Genomic DNA, 15,753 nt, shown 5'->3' with positions numbered 1-15,753 from the left:
CATGGCCACGTGGGGTAGTGGGCAGAGGACAAGATGCGGACCCTGGTGAGAATTCAGCCTCCAACATCTGCCTGCTATGCAAATCCCTACACAGAATTTGCATTTAAAAGACAGGAGGCACTTAAGGGGATTCCAGATTGAATTTTTTCCTGGTCTATATTTGATCTATTATTTTACTTACTTAAGTATTTTTTTAATGTTTCTTTATTTTGAGAGAAAGAGAGTGTGAGCGGGGGTGAGGAGAGCAGAAAGAGAGGGAGAGAAAGAATCCCAAGCACTGACAGTGCAGAGCCTGATGCAGGGCTTGAACCCACAAACCGTAGGATCATAACCTGAGCTGAAATCAAGAGTTGGATGCTCAACCAACTGAACCACCCAGACGCCCCTTATTTAAGTATTTTTATTTTTATTTCAATAGCCATACTTCTCAATTAAGAATTTCTATATGATGGGGCACCTGGGCAGCTTAGTCAGTTGAGGTCTGACTCTTGATTTCAGCTCAGCTTATGATTCCAGGGTCGTGGGATCAAGCCCTGCATCTGGCTCTGTGCTGAGCATGGAGCCTGCTTAAGATTCTCTCTCTCTCTCTCTCTCTCTCTCTCTCTCTCTCTGCCTCTCTCCCCTGCTCAAGTGCACTCTCCCTCTCTCCAAAACAAAAAAATTATACAATTTTTTTAAATTTTAAAAAGAGCCCCCATTTATTGATAGTTCACCGTGTACCACCCGAGGTGGAGAATTTGCAAATGTTCTCACTAAATCCTTAGCACATATCTACTAGCCAGGTTTTATTGCCCATATTTCACAGATGAAGAAACTAAGGCATAGCAAGATGAAATCTCTAGTTAGCTCACATAGCTAATAAATAGTGGCACCAGGGGTCAGTTCTGACTCCGAGTGCAGGACTCCTACTCATGCTAAGCTGCTCCCATTCTTTCCTCCCTACCCATCCCATCCCTCTCCATCTTACCCTTACCTTCATGCTAATATGCATCCTCACGCTGCCTCAGTCTCCATTACAATCTGAGTCCTGGAGGCTCAATTGTGGCTTAATGTGCTGAATGATGTGGCTGCCTGTTGCACAATCCCAGCATGGAAAGAGAAAAGTGCCCACATTACCTGCCCTGGCCCTGTGATTGGCACCCTCTCTATTTCAAGCTGTCGCCTTCTAATGTTCTAACAAGAATGCCAGAAGCAACGACGTTCCACATCCCTACATGTTTTCTAGAGATCATGTAACAAGTAGTGAAGACATGCTACCAGCTGAGAGCCTTGTTAGATTCAAGATGAATGGAGACTTGGTCCCCTCTTACTGGTCTTCCACTAACTAGCCTCATACATTTTCCCTCTCCACTTTTAAGAAGTCTATTCAAGGCAATCTATGGAGAAGAATGGTCTCTCTGTTTTTCAGTCTCATTGTAACTCCTTTTGAGAGTCCAGGTAAGTCTTTGGAAACCAGGAAAAATCCTCCTGTCCTATGAGTGGCAAGTGGCCTATGTCACTATCTACTAATTCCTGAATTGCCCTTCACCTGTGCATGTACAAGTTTGCCTCCACTCAGATCGCTATGACCCCCAGTGACAAGATGATTCATCCTATTTCTAACCACTGGTGCCAGACTTGCCTATTCAATAAGATGATGAGGTGGTCTCAAAACTAAGACACCTGAGAAGTACCTGAAGAAAGAAATAACAGAGGTCAGAGAAGGGTAGCATGATACAACATGGATATCCCTAAATACCTACAGCCCAACATATAGACCAGAGAATTGACTTAGGCTACGTAGATCTTGAGGGGAGAATCTGGGTCCATTTGTGAGGTTACAAGGTAGGCAGGTCTTGACTCGATATGAAGGAAAGAGTGATTTAACAATAGAATGGACTGCCAGCATGGTGGAGAGATTCCTGTATGTAAATGTCTTCAAGTAAACGCCACACACACTGGAGGGGGGCCTCTGAGCTGAGTGGGAAGTTGCCCTAGTGCCTCTCAGACAGCAATCGTGCATAGGGGCCCAATCTGCGCTAGGCAGGAGGCAGGCCCTAGGGACACAAGATTAAAAATAACATAGACACTGTTGTCCCATGAGACCCTTTCCAATTCGGGGCATTGTGTTCCTGTGGATTTAATGTCAGCTGAGGGCAGGAACCACAGCTTACACTTTTCTTGTGTGTTTATAATAACCAACATAGTGCTGTACAGCCAGACCCAGTGTGACCATCTGAGGACAATCTTCCTTCTTGTCTGAAAGTGCCACTCACCTTGTTTTGAAGACATCAAAAGTTGATGACAGAGACCAGCAGGACAGATGGATGTGATGTTCTGCATTGACTCTCATGCTCCTGGAAAACATTTAACCAGAAATAATGTAATGACTTACCTTTTATTTACCTTCTAAACCTGAAGTCAAGATAATTTCAACACCCACTGAGTCATCGCTAAAGTCAATAGGTCAAAGTCTCCTCTGCAAAATTGATTTCCAGATATTTTCCACTGACTGAAATTATGTGAATAAATTAATTTATTTATTCTTTTAATTGTTAACCAAGCTCAATACATTTTTCTATTTTTTCACCTTTCTTCAACTATAGCACACAGCCATGTTTTCTATTATTAAGAACAATGATTTGCTCACTTAAAGGCAATGCACAGCAGTCAACCTTCTCAGCTTTCTTTGGGCCCTCTGGTCTTTTGGTTTGGGGTTAATAGAGAAAAAAATGATTGGGCTAAATCTAGGCTCCATCGCTGTGTGATGTGGTCAAGTTGCAGAACCTCTCTGAGCCTGTAAAGGAGGAAAGATGAGAATAGTAAAGCTCCTGTGGAGTTATGAAGAAAACACAGCGATTTCCACAGAATAAGGAGTCGCTAACACGAGCTCTGGTGGTGACATTTTCCTGAGGAGGAGCTATTCCAGCCTCAGAAAGCCCGATCTCCCCATTCTTCCTTTAACCCTGTGGTGGTTCTAGCTTTTGCGAGACTGGACGTTTGCGTGGGTGTCAAGGCCACAGGGAATGGTAAGAACGGGAGGAAGTTTTCCCTCAAACAAAAGGTAGTTTCTTTTGTGATCATGAAAAGCTAACCCCAAGGATTACTGTGTTCTTGAGGCAGATTTCACACATAGCATCACCAGCCAGAACGATTAAAGAACTTTCCTTGAAAGAGTAGAAAGATTTCTGTCCTGGGTTTAGATAAGGCCTCTTCTCCAGGGCTGGGACTAAAGTGTGACACAGGAGAGGCCTAGGGTACAACACTGAAGGAGAATCAACCCTGAGGATGAGCGACTCCTTAAATTTTACACCTTCACCCTGGCCCTTGCCCCGCCCTAGTCCAGGATTACTCTTCCCCCATCGATCCCCTCAAATGCAGTTTCTTTTTGGGGTTTAGATCTGCAGATCCAGGTCATGGTTATGGGTGAAGCTTGTGGAACTCTTTCCCCACCCAAAGAAAGGGAGTAATTGATCACCGCTGGTCGCTGTGACTTAATTTTTGCCACGCTGAGTTCAGCCCCACATCTCCCAATTTTAGTGTGTTGGCACTGAGTGCAAAGGGCTTTTTCCAAATTATTTCCAGGGCAACTGGTGCTAAGTTACCTTCACAGAAAACCCGATTGGTCCTTGGACAAGGGTAGTTTGTATTCCATTGACCGGTGTTTTGGATTGGAGAAATAAATTCCAATCTGTCATCACAAGACAAACATGATGATTTTGTATAATAATCTAGAGTTCTTAGCTGATGAGACGTTGCTGGGCCACGTGAGTCAAGGTGAGCTCCTTTACGGCAGATGGTGTCTTCTCATCACTCTACATCCAGGCACCTGACATCACAGATATTGGGTGTTCGATAAACGTTTGTCCCATGCCCATATGAATGAAGAAACACCAGGCTTACCAGAAATTAATACTCGGCCTTCTCTGGGCCAAGGCCCTTTAAGTACCAAAAAAGGGCAGAGCCAGAAATCCAGCCCAGCAATTAAAGCACCAACCCCTGCCACTTCCTCCCTGCGAAAACCAATTGTCCCTCTGCCTGCTGCTGACGTACACTTGTCGTGTTCTGTTTCGTGAGAGAACGGGTTGCTAGCTCTCACCTCAGTTCTCAAAGCGTGACTCGGTATTACACCCCCTTCTAGTTCTATCCTTCCCCTCTGAGGCCTGTGTCTGTTGGCAGGGCCCCGACACAGGCAAACCCTGGCAACTCTGACCCCATGATCCTTCTTCTTGTCTTGGCTCTTGATTGGTAACTATAAATGCAATATCTGCCTTGGAATAGTTCAAATGCATCACTGCCCTGGTGGGAAGCCCTACCAACAACTGCAGAGGACCTGGTGCCATTTTCAGCTGCCATCTTGAGAACACTGCCATCAGCCACACGGGGGCTCCATCCAGCAAGCTCTGCCCAGCGCCCTGCTGCCATGTCTGGCAGGCTGTTGACCCTCTACTGGCCCTTAGGCTCTCGGGCCCATTCTCCTCAACCAGCTTTCGCAAACCTCTGATAACCTCAGCACACTCAGACATGGCTTAAATGGAAAGAGTATTGTCTTAGTACAGTGATGTGGGCCTTACAGGTAAATGCACAGATAAGTAGTTAAAACAATGAGACGAATGACCAGAAAGTGGGGTAAATGCCTATCTCCAATTGGCATGCAAAAAAGTTGGAGCCAGGTGGATGAAACGAACCCAAGATCACTTATAAGTGCATGCACGTGGCATGTGAAAACCTTCCCAAGTTTGAAATTTGTGCCATGAGACACAGTGAATACCTGTAGCCCTCCCTTTGACACCCTTGGCTAAAAATTTCTTAGAAAACATACCAAGAGATCATCTATTTTCATTTTCATTTTCATTGTCAGTAGGTAAATGGCAACACTTCTGTCTAAGGAAATTGAAAAAAAAATTCAGGGACCATTTTATTCGGCTTGACTCTAAAGTATTTCAGTTTGTAAGCATTGGGGCGCCTGGGGGGCTCAGTTGGTTGAGCATCCGACTTCGGCTCAGGTCATGATCTCACGGTTCGTGGGTTCGAGCCCCGCATCAAGCTCTCTGCTGACAGCTAGGGGCCTGGAGCCTGTTTCAGATTCTGTGTCTCCCTTGCTCTCTGCCCCTCCCCCACTCGCGCTCTGTCTCCGTCTCAAAAATAAATAAACGTAAAAAAAAAAATTTAAAGTATTTCAGTGTGTAAGTATTAGACATATGGAGTAGTTGCGATAAAACCAAAGATACTCATAAAATACGTTTAAAAAGGGTTCTGATGATTTTTGCCATTGCTGAGTTCCTGTAAAAATCAGCATGGAAACAGTAGCCGAGGAAACGAGACAACGCCCGACCTGACCTACCAGTCAAATGGTGGAGATATAAATCGGCATGGTCTTTCTAATAGGCAATTTGGGCAGAAAAACTGAGAGCTTTAAAATTGTCCAAATTATTTGAACCAGTGATTTCACTGGTTAAGAATCCATCCTGCAAAAACATCTAGAAAGATTCCTAAATAAAAAAGTTCATTGCAGCTTTCTCTGTGATAATAATCAACTGAGAACAAAGTAAAAAAATACCCAACAATAAGCGAATGGTTACACTGTGATACACACGATAGAATCACAGGCACTCATTATGTTTTCTAAGTGTGTTTAATGATGTGGGAATATATTCAAATTGTGATGTTAAATGAAAAAATTAAGATAAAGTTTCATATGCACTATGATCTATATTATATTATTACATATAAAATAATTACATATAATTCTTGGCATAGAAAAAAAGAGACAAGATGGAAATGCCCCAAAACATTGCCACTGTTAAAAAAGAAAGAAAGGAAAAGAAACATTGAGCTATGTATCTCTGGATGATGAGATTATGGATGAGTTTTGATAGGATTGATAGGGTGCTAGGTGAGATATTAATTGCTCTTTATTACATGCTTTCTTTTTCTACCATCCCTAGTGCTTTCGAAATTGTCACCCATGGAAGATCTAAGAACCAAGATACCAAAAGAAGTGCTCCAAATGCAAGAAAAAATGATCAAACTGAACATTTTTTTTTCCTCCCTCCTCCCCACCCTCAGGTTGGGATGAGAGCTGAACCGCCCCCGAACAGCGTGGAAATCCCAAATCAGAGACCCTGAACCTCCCTTCAGGGGTGGGAGGCAGGGAAGGGGTGCATGGATAGCACAGGGAGACATCACAGCACAGAAGGAGTCTCCTGCCTAGCAGGATGGCACCAGAGCAGTTGGTGGGGCCATGACTGCAGTATCTAGATGGATGGGCTTAAAGGAAGCCTCGGGAAGCCCGCTACATCCTGGGTGGCCTCAATAGCCAAATTTTCCAAAGCTTAAAGAAGGGGGTAGTACTTAGCTGAAAAAAGGCCTCTGGTTTAGGAAGGGTCCCAGGGCTGAGACAAAGGGACGCCTGATCACAGGATGCAGGAGGGACATCTTGCTAAGGACGAGATGAGGCCAGCAGGACATTAGCTAGCTCGTGGGTGGACAGGCCAGCTGGCTGTGCCTGAGGACCAGATGAGATGGGTCACCTGGCCGAAGGGGCCAGTGCAGACCCTTACAGCACAGGCAAAGGCGGACACCCCTCTCTGCCCTTAACTAAAGGGTATTGCATAAGTCTGCCCCTCCCCACTCAGGCTTCCTTCTAACCCCAGGGGGGCCAGAAGCAGCATAAGGGGCAAACCTAAATGGGACTGGGCTGCAACTAAGCAGCCGAGAAATAAGGCCACCTATAACTGACTGGGTTAAATTTCACAAAAGGGGGCTCAGACTCAGAAATTCCAGTGTGTGTGTGTGGGGGGGGGGATACATTTAGATTTTATACACTCGAGCTTCTGACATATGAACTACGTACTCACTGCATATATTTTTCTGACTTCCCAGTTTTTAGTGATGGCCGCATTTTGTATCTTAAAAGATTATTTAAAAGAAAAGCACTGCGCCCACACAGAGGTGCTCATGAGTCAAAGCCCTGAAGGAAATAGGGCAGAAGGTGGATGAAAGGTCACCCTTGGTCCTGAGGATCAACTTGCCAGATGACCAGAGCTTGTGTTGTGTCTCTAAGAGCCAGGACGCCGCTCTCGGAGAGAACGTGGAGTCCCGGCCACAGCTTCTGAGTGTTTGTCATGAAGATTCTACAGGATGGTGTGAGCACTTGGGAGGGAGTGTGCCAACAGTCCTTACGGTTGCCTTCTTGGCCATGCCATATATCCCCCTTACTTACCTCCAAGCTCCCAGAAAATCGATATGGATAAGCTTCCTTGTAGAAGGTCTCCTTTTTTTCCCCCCCAAGAAAATGAAGTGTTGTCCTCTGAAACACTACTCAGACAACTGGGTAAATCTGTCTACCACATAATGGTGACCTCTAAATATGTGAAGAACAGGTAGGTCTTCATGTTAGGGCTTCTTTGCTCCAGGCTAAACCCAGCCAGGTCTCTCTGCGATATTTTCCAAGCCTCTCACTGCCGTGCCCACCCTCCACTGGGATTGGCAAGGGCCACTTACGAGCAGGGCCTGGAACCCACACTGTGGCCCTGGGCTCTGGCCTTCAGGACCTTAATTCGGCTAAGGCTGTGAAGGGCATCATGGAAGTGTTTGTATTCTTAGCTACCCCCAAAGCAGCTCAGCCTGCAGCGTGGGACTCAAGCCCAGAGCTTGGCCAAGGGAGTTTCTGTTAGACGAGGGCTCCCCTCCGCGCACTTGTGAACTGGCCGAGGCGCCAATGGCATCCAGCTACCCAGGGCCCAGGCCGTGCATTCTGAAAGGGCAGCCCACCCCGCCCTGCTGCAGGGAACCCTCCTCTCACCCCTGTTCCACACTTCAGGCAGAAATCTTTCCCTTCCTCCCTTCTTTTCTTCAAGGACCTTACCCAAGGTCTCAGCATCTCCCAAAGCTCTCCCTGCTCACTCTGGATCACCTGTATCTTTGCTACATCTGTGGGCCTCGTTCTCCCTCCAGGAGGAGATAAGTCTCTTTCATATTAGACGACTTTATCACTTTGCTGCCGGGCCCTACTTTCCCCTCACAGGCCCCATGCCGTGCTCAGATCTCAGTAGAGGGCACTTCCTCTGCTGAACCCACAGTACTCCAGGGCTGGCTGTGCCGGCCCCTCCTCACCTTGCCTTGGTGCACACCTCCTCCCCTCTGTGTTCCAAGCTGACTCCGGAGCATCTCCCCACCCCCTTCCACCTGCCCCCAGCAGCATTGACTTTGGCAGATTTCTTGGGGACCAGAGATGTCCTAACCTGTTTGCTTTTCCGGGGCTGATGTTTGCAAGGGTTTACTTGGAACCAGAACAGAAATCATCCCACGTCCTTATGCAATTCCCCCGGCAGGTTCTGACAGATAAATAAAGCCTTTGGCCCTCCATTGGTCTACTTTTCAGAGAAGAGCCCCTGGGTTGGTCCTGAGGCTTCCAGCCATCTGCCCACCTGCTAGGGTCCCTCTGGAGCAGCCATGAAGTCCCTCGCCCTGCTCCTTTGCCTTGCTCAGCTCTGGGGCTGCCATGCTGCCCCGCATATACCAGGTCTGGTTTATAGGGAACTGGACTGTGATGACCCAGAAACAGAGCAAGCAGCCCTGGTGGCCGTGGACTACATAAATAACCACGTTCTTCAGGGCTACAAGCACACCTTGAACCAGATTGACAAAGTGAAGGTGTGGCCTCGGGTAAGTGAGCCTTCTGTGTCTGAGCCAAAAGAACCCATGTGTGGAGCTCAGCTGGGTGTCTCAAAGATCACGTCTCCCAACACAGTGAAACTGCAGAGGGTCAAACTCTCTGATTTCTTCTCAGGAGTGAGGGAGGGGGCAAGTGGGGGAGCGAGACATTCTGAGCTGTGGTCATGGGTCTCAAGAGGGTGCTGGATGGGGGTGAGGAGGTGTGTGGGACAAGAAGGGCTTCGAGGAATATTTTGAACAGCACAGGTAGAAAGTGCAGCTTGCTAGAAAACTCTATGCACAAGATGCAGGATTTTGGCCGATTGGAAATCACTTCTCTTTCTTTGCTTCCGTTTCTCTGGATGAAGACTGAGAATGAATGAAACTAGCATTTGACAGCCATCTACTGTGCGCCAGGCCCCTCCCCATACACGATCTCCTTACTCCCTCCCAGCCCCCAGTCCTGTGTGGTAGGTATTGTCCTTGTCTTACATGAGAGAAGCCCAAGCCTCTGATATTAGGGCATTTTGTTGTTGTTCAGGATCATATTACTTGTAAACATTGGGCTGGGACTTGATTCTGAACCCATGAGTTACCTCCCGAAGAGAGGTGCCCACCTCTCAGAAAGAAATCTTGGCACGAATGGCGTTTACCTCTTCACAAGCTAGACAAGTAATCGATGCAGCCTGAAGCCAGTGACAATAAAGATTAAGCTGGAAAATATGGCTTGTGGAACAGTCGAGAGATTTGGGGCAATGGGGAAAAGGTATATGTCTACTGCCTATTTTGAATTAGATTTTATATCTGATGAAGGGTGATTCTTGCAGCAAACAATTGAATACAAGCCTTTCACGGGCAAGAACCAGTGTCACATGCCATGAGAGATATTAAGCTGAACCATAAGAAATTTCTACTTTTGTATATTAGAACCAGTCAAACATTGGCATTTTAATGGTTCAACCTAACATAAAAGTGAGAAAGACATAGCGCCTACAAGATATTTACAAGATATTTACATTCCCAAAGGGAATAAGGTAAGTATCTGGATGTCGGGACTAACCTCTGATCTCACAGTGGGACAAATATTAGACATCAGGATGGATTTTAGGAGGGCTGCAACTGTACTGACGCCCAGTGGTGGTTCAGAGGAAACACCCACGAGGTCAGGGGAAATAACACACAACATAAGCATTTGAGGGAAAAGTAAGGAACGGAGGTTGCAATCTTCACTAAAGGCAGAGCTTGACAGGTGCTTTCCTAGAGAAACCCAGGAGTACCTGCTTCTATTCCTGCAGCTGTGAGTGTCTTCAGGACGTTTAATTTGGGCACATCTGCACATCATAAAACACAGCTTCTCCTTGGCAAAGAGATCCCTAGGTTTCAGGTAGTAGCGAGTCAGGCAGAACTAAATGAGAGGCAATCAGAGCTGGGCTAAAAGAAAAAAAAAAATACTTGTATATGCTGGACTTTCCAGCCTTTGGAGAAAGGATACAGAAACAGATGAACTGGCAAGAATAGCCACAAGGAGTTTCAGGGCTCCCCTATCTGCCTTCCTTGCTATTCCTTCTAGACGGTAACAGCAACTCACAGCTTCCGCAGTCTCAGAGGGAGGCTCGCGCTTCCCCTTCGTCTCCAGCAGGGGGCAGTAGAGGGCAGCAACTAGGCAAGCCCAATGACAAACCGCCAAGGACAATTTTTCCTTTAGGAAGGAAAAGAAAATGGAGAAGGAGGGAAATTAGATGATGAGAGGGAAAGCAGAAAGAGGCAGAGGGAGGGATGGAGCAGATACAGGAGAGACCATTAAGGTAAGATACTATCCTACACCACCTTACTTTGCCACTTGATTGAGAAAAAACGAAAGCTGATTTTTTTCAAAGCGCCGATCGAAGCGTGAAATTTTCAAAGTGAAGTATCAGTCAGTGCTCACGTTTAGCTTCCAAGTAGAGCTCAGGGTGATGACTGTGGTTCCACCAACCCGTCCAAGGCCACGGTCCCTTCTTCCTTGCAAACACCGTCTGAGCTCGCGCAGCCGACAGAAGTAGACCTGAGAAACCCTGGTCCCTGTCCTGCCCACAGGCCAGGTCAGAGCTCGGTGGAGGTGCAGACTAACAGTAGCAATGACCTGTCCCTCGCCTCTACAACAGACGTTACTTCCAGCCCGCTGGGTGCTCACGCTCTCGCCCGCGCAACGGGATCAGGCCGCTCACTGCTTTATTCTGTGTCTCCACAGCGGCCAATGGGGGAGGTGTTTGAGCTCGAAATAGACACCCTGGAAACCACGTGCTACATACGGGACCCCACCCCCGTGGCAAACTGCACCGTGAGACAACTGATGGAGCACGTGAGTGCCCCGTTTAGAGTGACTGCAGGTGGTGCCCCAGCCAGGTCCCTGGTGGTTCTGCAAAGTGCAGGCCCCGTGTTGCCCAGCTCCCCAGCCTGCCTTCATGGCTAGCCAGCATGCAGTCGCTAAAATTACCATTGGATGCTGCCTTCCCTGGGGCTGAGTTTTACAACAGTTCAGCCCTCTTGTTGTAGCCCTTCCCCCACACCAGTGAACACCGTATGTCAGTGTCACCCGGTCAGGGTGATTTCATGAGGCTCATCTTTGACAACCACGTCTGAGGGAGCGCCCCACACCCCAGCCCCGGGATCCCAGTGGAAAATGAAAGGCCAGCCCTCCTTCTGAGGCTTCACTGTGGGTTTATTTCTCCAGGCTGTGGAAGGCGACTGTGATTTCCAGGTGCTGAAACAGGATGGCCAGTTTACCGTGTTGTTTGCAAAATGTGATTCCAGTCCAGGTAGAGATGATGATGATGATGATTGTTCTTATTTTTACCTTGTGGAGTGAGGAAAGGACCTGCGTTGTTTTCAGTGTAACTAGTTTGAGCTTCCTTGTTGGTGAGGAAAATAAGGGGCCAAATCTCCCGGGATCTGGAATTGTAAAACTGTTTTCTTAAGGAGCTGTTGTCACTGGAGGTGGAAATTGCCCCTTGGCGAGAGGGACTCCTGCCGAAATGTCAGCATGACAGGAGCCACCTGAAGGTTTAGTAAGAAGCAGAGAAAACACCTGAAGCCATTTGGAGCATGTCCTAGGCCTTGCAAAATAAGCAGAGCTGGGGTGAACGCTGTGGAGAATTACAACCCAGACTCGATTTCTCTCTGGGCGTAGACTCTGCGGAGGACGTGCGCAAGGTGTGCCCACAGTGCCCCCTGCTGGCCCCGCTGAACGACACCAAGGTAGTGCACGCAGTAGAGGTTGCCCTGACCGCGTTCAACACTCAGAGCAATGGCTCCTATTTTCAGCTTGTGGAAGTCTCCCGGGCTCAACTTGTGGTAAGACTGAGGCCCTCGGACAGACGGGGCGGTTTGGTGGCACTTGGGGAATGTAGGTGGTGAAACAGCGGGGAGGGACGGAGCAGGTGCAGAGGCAGTGACAGGAAGGCAAGGTGGGTGGTGAGAAAAAGGGAAGAAAGTATCCTTAGGAGTATGAGCGATATGAGGACGCCGGGTGTCCCGAGGACCCAAAGAACCCTCGGTACGTCACCCCTGCTGAGTCACTCTGACAGCCGCTGTCTGCCCTGGCTTCCTCAGTACTAGCTATAACACCAGGGCTCGCTGTGCAGCGAGTGGGAGTTTCGACATTATCCAGAAGCGCTCGCTCTAAATTCCCAGGGCGCCACGTCTTTATCACGCCTCGCCACCCATCAGCCACGGCCCTCTCCTAGTTGAGGCTTAGAAAGGTGGGCATGCAGTGGCAGGATCCCACAATGCCCTTTGAATCACTGAAACACACCGAACCGCACAGTGGACCGCTCAGCACACCGGAGCGCCACAGAATTCTGGTATTTGAGAAATGTGGCCTCCCGGCTGCCAGCCGCGGCATCCTTGGCAATACATGACAGGTGTAGGTGGGGAGGCTAATTAACCGGGATCCGTGGTTCTCCCAACACCCCCACCCCAGACTACACCAAATAGCGTTATTTTATCAGTGTGAGCGTCCCACGGTAACCGCCCTGGGTAAGCCACCGGGGCCATGTTTCCCGGCCACGCGGTGGGGTCCACGCCAATGTTGTTCCCGGGAGTGTGCAACAACACAGCCCTGGCTGCTTCCCTCCGGCCTCTCCTTCCCTGCCTTTTCTGGTTGAGTCACGTGGCCTCACATGCATTTTCATTTGTTCCCATCAGCCTCTTCCGCCTTCCACGTACGTGGAGTTTGCGGTGGCTGCCACTGACTGTGTTGCTGCAGAGGTCACGGATCCAGCTAAGTGCAACCTGCTGGCAGAAAAGGTGAGCAGGCCGGGGGCCCGGGGATGGCCGAACTGGTTGTAGCACAGAGGATCCTCGGAGCAATTGGTGTTGGGGGGCTGGGGAGAAAGAGGTCACAGTGAAGAATACCCGCTCCCTGGGGGGCTGGGTCATGCCAGGCCCTCCTCTGTAACGTGGCCTTCCCCCTCACGAGCTGTCACCAAGTCATCTCACCCACTGGAGGTCCCTGGAGGTAGGAGAAAGGCAGAGGCTGTTTCCTAATGAGGCCGGGTCATGCCCGGCTGCCAGGAGTGTGTTGTAGATTTTCTAGATACACCTCTGATATGAAACCTTTCAAGTCCACAGTGTGGTAATGTCCACGTCTAGGAATTTATCCTACAGAGATCACCAGAGATGTTTGCCAGGAATAGACCTAATAAGATGATTCATCACGGATTCAAAATGACCCCCAAAAGACTCAAATGTCCAACAGGAGGGGATCATGGAACAACATGTAAATAGAAAATTATACAGATCTTAAAAAAATACGTTTTAAAAGAATAATGAATGATAGAAGAAAATGTTATTATAGTGAGTGAAAAACGGAAGACAAAATGGCGTAGTCACAATGATCCTAATTTTTTTAAGTTTATTTATTTATTTTGAGAGAGAAAGAGAGAGAGAGAGTGGAGGAAGGACAGAGAGAGAGAGAGAGGGAGAGAGAATCCCAAGCGTTGACTGTGCAGGGCCTGACGCAGGGCTCAATCCCACGAACTGTGAGATCATGACGTGGGCGGAAATCAAGAGTCAGATGCTTAACCGACCGAGCCATTCAGGCGCTTCAAAATGATCCTAATTTTTAAGTGATTTTTAAATATATTTAAAAATAAGAAGGGAATACATATATGTTAACAGAAGTTCTCCTGGGTCACCACTCCTTCTGAGATTACGGGTGATCTCTTACAATCTCAGAGCATACCTGTATTTCCAACCTTCTGCTTAGAGTTACATACTGCCTATCTTCTAAAGACAGAAACTAGAATACTTCAGGGGAAAAAATGTTAAAGGATTAAGCATTTAGTTTTTTCCCCTCTGACTTGTTGGAGTGTCAGTGAAACTTGGGGGGAGAAAATCCGCTTTTTTAAACCAGTTCCAATACCTTCTCTCTTTCTGTGGGCAGCAATATGGCTTCTGTAAGGCAACACTCACTGAGAAGGTGGGTGGGGAAGATGTTGCAGTGACCTGCACCATGTTCCAGACACAGGTAAGGGCATCATGGATATACCTGCCCTCATCTTCAGAATACAGTGATGCCTTAACAGTCACGCAGTGTGTTAGTAATTACAGGGCATTTGCTGCCCTGCCCTTCTGAGCCCCACAGTATAAGTAGCTGTGGGGTATATGTAATCATCAACAAATGAAAGCGTGTTTTAGCCACACCTCTCCCTCCCAGGAGCTAGCGGCTGCAGGGTAGAGCCCATCCTAGGGAGCGGTTGACAAGTGAGCCTTTCTATTTGCAGGGGGTGGGGGTGGTATTCTGAGCGGCACAGAACAGGTGGCCAGATATGCCTGGAAGCTCCCAGTGGCTGCAGGTGTGGATGATAAGGAGGGGGACACTGCTGGGAAAAGCTATAAGGCAGGATGCTTTTGCTGTGGGGTGGATGTGTGAGTCCACTGATCCCAAGATAATTGGTGAGAAAGGGGCTACCAGAGGCCAGTTACCCCTCCCTTGTGGCTCTGATGACAATCCTTTGCACGTAGGTAGTTCTTTTTTTTTTTTTTTTTTTTTTTTGCCAGATTCCTTGCAAATGAAAATTATTACTTTGAGAGAATTGGGTGGGATTCCATCCAGAAGCGTGGGGGGCCTTGCTTGGGAGGAGAAAGGTAGCTAACATGTAGAAATGGTCCTCTCTCCAGCCTGTGCTCCCGCAACCCCAACCAGATGGCACTGAAGCGTCCCCCGTGGCAGACTCAGCTGTACCTGCACCTCCTCCGGCTGACCCGCCTGCAGCTGCCCTGGTGGTGGGACCTGTGGTGGTGGCAGCCCCCCAGGCACCCCTGCCGGGACACCGGGCCCACTACGACTTGCGCCATGCCTTCATGGGTGTGGCCTCAGTGGAGTCAGCCTCAGGAGAAGCAGTCCACGTGGGCAAAGTACCCAATGTGGCGCAGCCTAGCGTTCCTGTCGCTGCTGGTCCAGTGGTCCGTCCTTGCCCAGGGAGAATCAGACACTTCAAGATCTAGATGTCAGAGATGAAAAGATTTGGCCCAGGAACATAGCCACCATTATTGTCCAAGGCTGGGTATGGGTGGGGCCTCGTTTGCTATCAAAGCAGGTGCTACACTGGTCTAGATGAATATCAAGTCTTCAATCCCAACTCCTCTTCATTTTTCAGAGGATGGAAGCGGGGGCGGGGGGAGGGGGGTGGTGGCAGTTCTGTGTCATGGAAGGTATAAGGCTGGCAACTTGATCGTCATTGTTTTGACACTCGGCCACTACCATTGTGTTCTCTGCCTTCCTTGACCTCACAAAAATGATTGGAACTGTGACTTTGAGAGGTGCTCTTGTCAGCCTAATACTAGCTTATAAATAAAAGTGACTGAAGGACCTTCCTTATTAGAGAAGGTTCTAAGCTGAAATGTGGTCATGATTATTGCCTATTCCCTCCAGGCTCACATGTGTGGTCTGTCTTCAAAACAAACACATCACGAATGTCCCTAAGCAAAATCAAAATGAAAACAGAAATAAAATGGAACAAAAATCAGCCGTATTACTATGCGCAAGAAAAATGATGAGACCAGGATCTGCTCACAGGTCATAGAACATGCTCATTTCCTTATGAGAAAATCATTCTTTTCATTTCATAAGGG

The 15,753-nt window shown here is 48.1% G+C and overlaps 1 protein-coding gene and 1 long non-coding RNA gene across 2 annotated transcripts; one reads left to right on the top strand and one right to left on the bottom strand.

Moving 5' to 3' along the window:
• Nucleotides 1-599: 599 nt before the first annotated feature.
• Nucleotides 600-10,098, bottom strand: LOC123611133. The gene is made up of 3 exons (XR_006718451.1): nucleotides 9,915-10,098; nucleotides 3,585-3,808; nucleotides 600-2,776 (listed from the first exon to the last, which is right to left on the bottom strand). It is a non-coding gene; the product is annotated as an uncharacterized LOC123611133 (long non-coding RNA).
• On the top strand, nucleotides 8,352-15,522 carry AHSG (alpha 2-HS glycoprotein). Its single transcript, XM_045502660.1, has 7 exons — nucleotides 8,352-8,649; nucleotides 10,868-10,978; nucleotides 11,351-11,435; nucleotides 11,807-11,970; nucleotides 12,823-12,924; nucleotides 14,063-14,146; nucleotides 14,800-15,522. The coding sequence occupies exons 1-7, from the start codon at nucleotides 8,437-8,439 to the stop codon at nucleotides 15,124-15,126; spliced, it is 1,086 nt and encodes a 361-aa protein (XP_045358616.1). The 5' UTR covers nucleotides 8,352-8,436; the 3' UTR covers nucleotides 15,127-15,522.
• Nucleotides 15,523-15,753: the final 231 nt, after the last annotated feature.

The sequence above is a fragment of the Leopardus geoffroyi genome, chromosome C2, assembly GCF_018350155.1.
Source record: "Leopardus geoffroyi isolate Oge1 chromosome C2, O.geoffroyi_Oge1_pat1.0, whole genome shotgun sequence".
In the NCBI taxonomy this organism is placed as follows: Eukaryota; Metazoa; Chordata; class Mammalia; order Carnivora; family Felidae; genus Leopardus; species Leopardus geoffroyi.
This window is presented reverse-complemented; position numbering and strand designations above follow the sequence as displayed.

Excerpts from the sequence above, each read along its gene's own strand:
- AHSG (XM_045502660.1), top strand. The coding sequence starts at position 8,437 with ATGAAGTCCCTCGCCCTGCTCCTTTGCCTTGCTCAGCTCTGGGGCTGC. Across the intron at positions 10,979-11,350 it reads TGAGACAACTGATGGAGCAC|GCTGTGGAAGGCGACTGTGA; the intron begins GTGAGTGCCCCG and ends TTATTTCTCCAG. Across the intron at positions 14,147-14,799 it reads GCACCATGTTCCAGACACAG|CCTGTGCTCCCGCAACCCCA; the intron begins GTAAGGGCATCA and ends TCCTCTCTCCAG.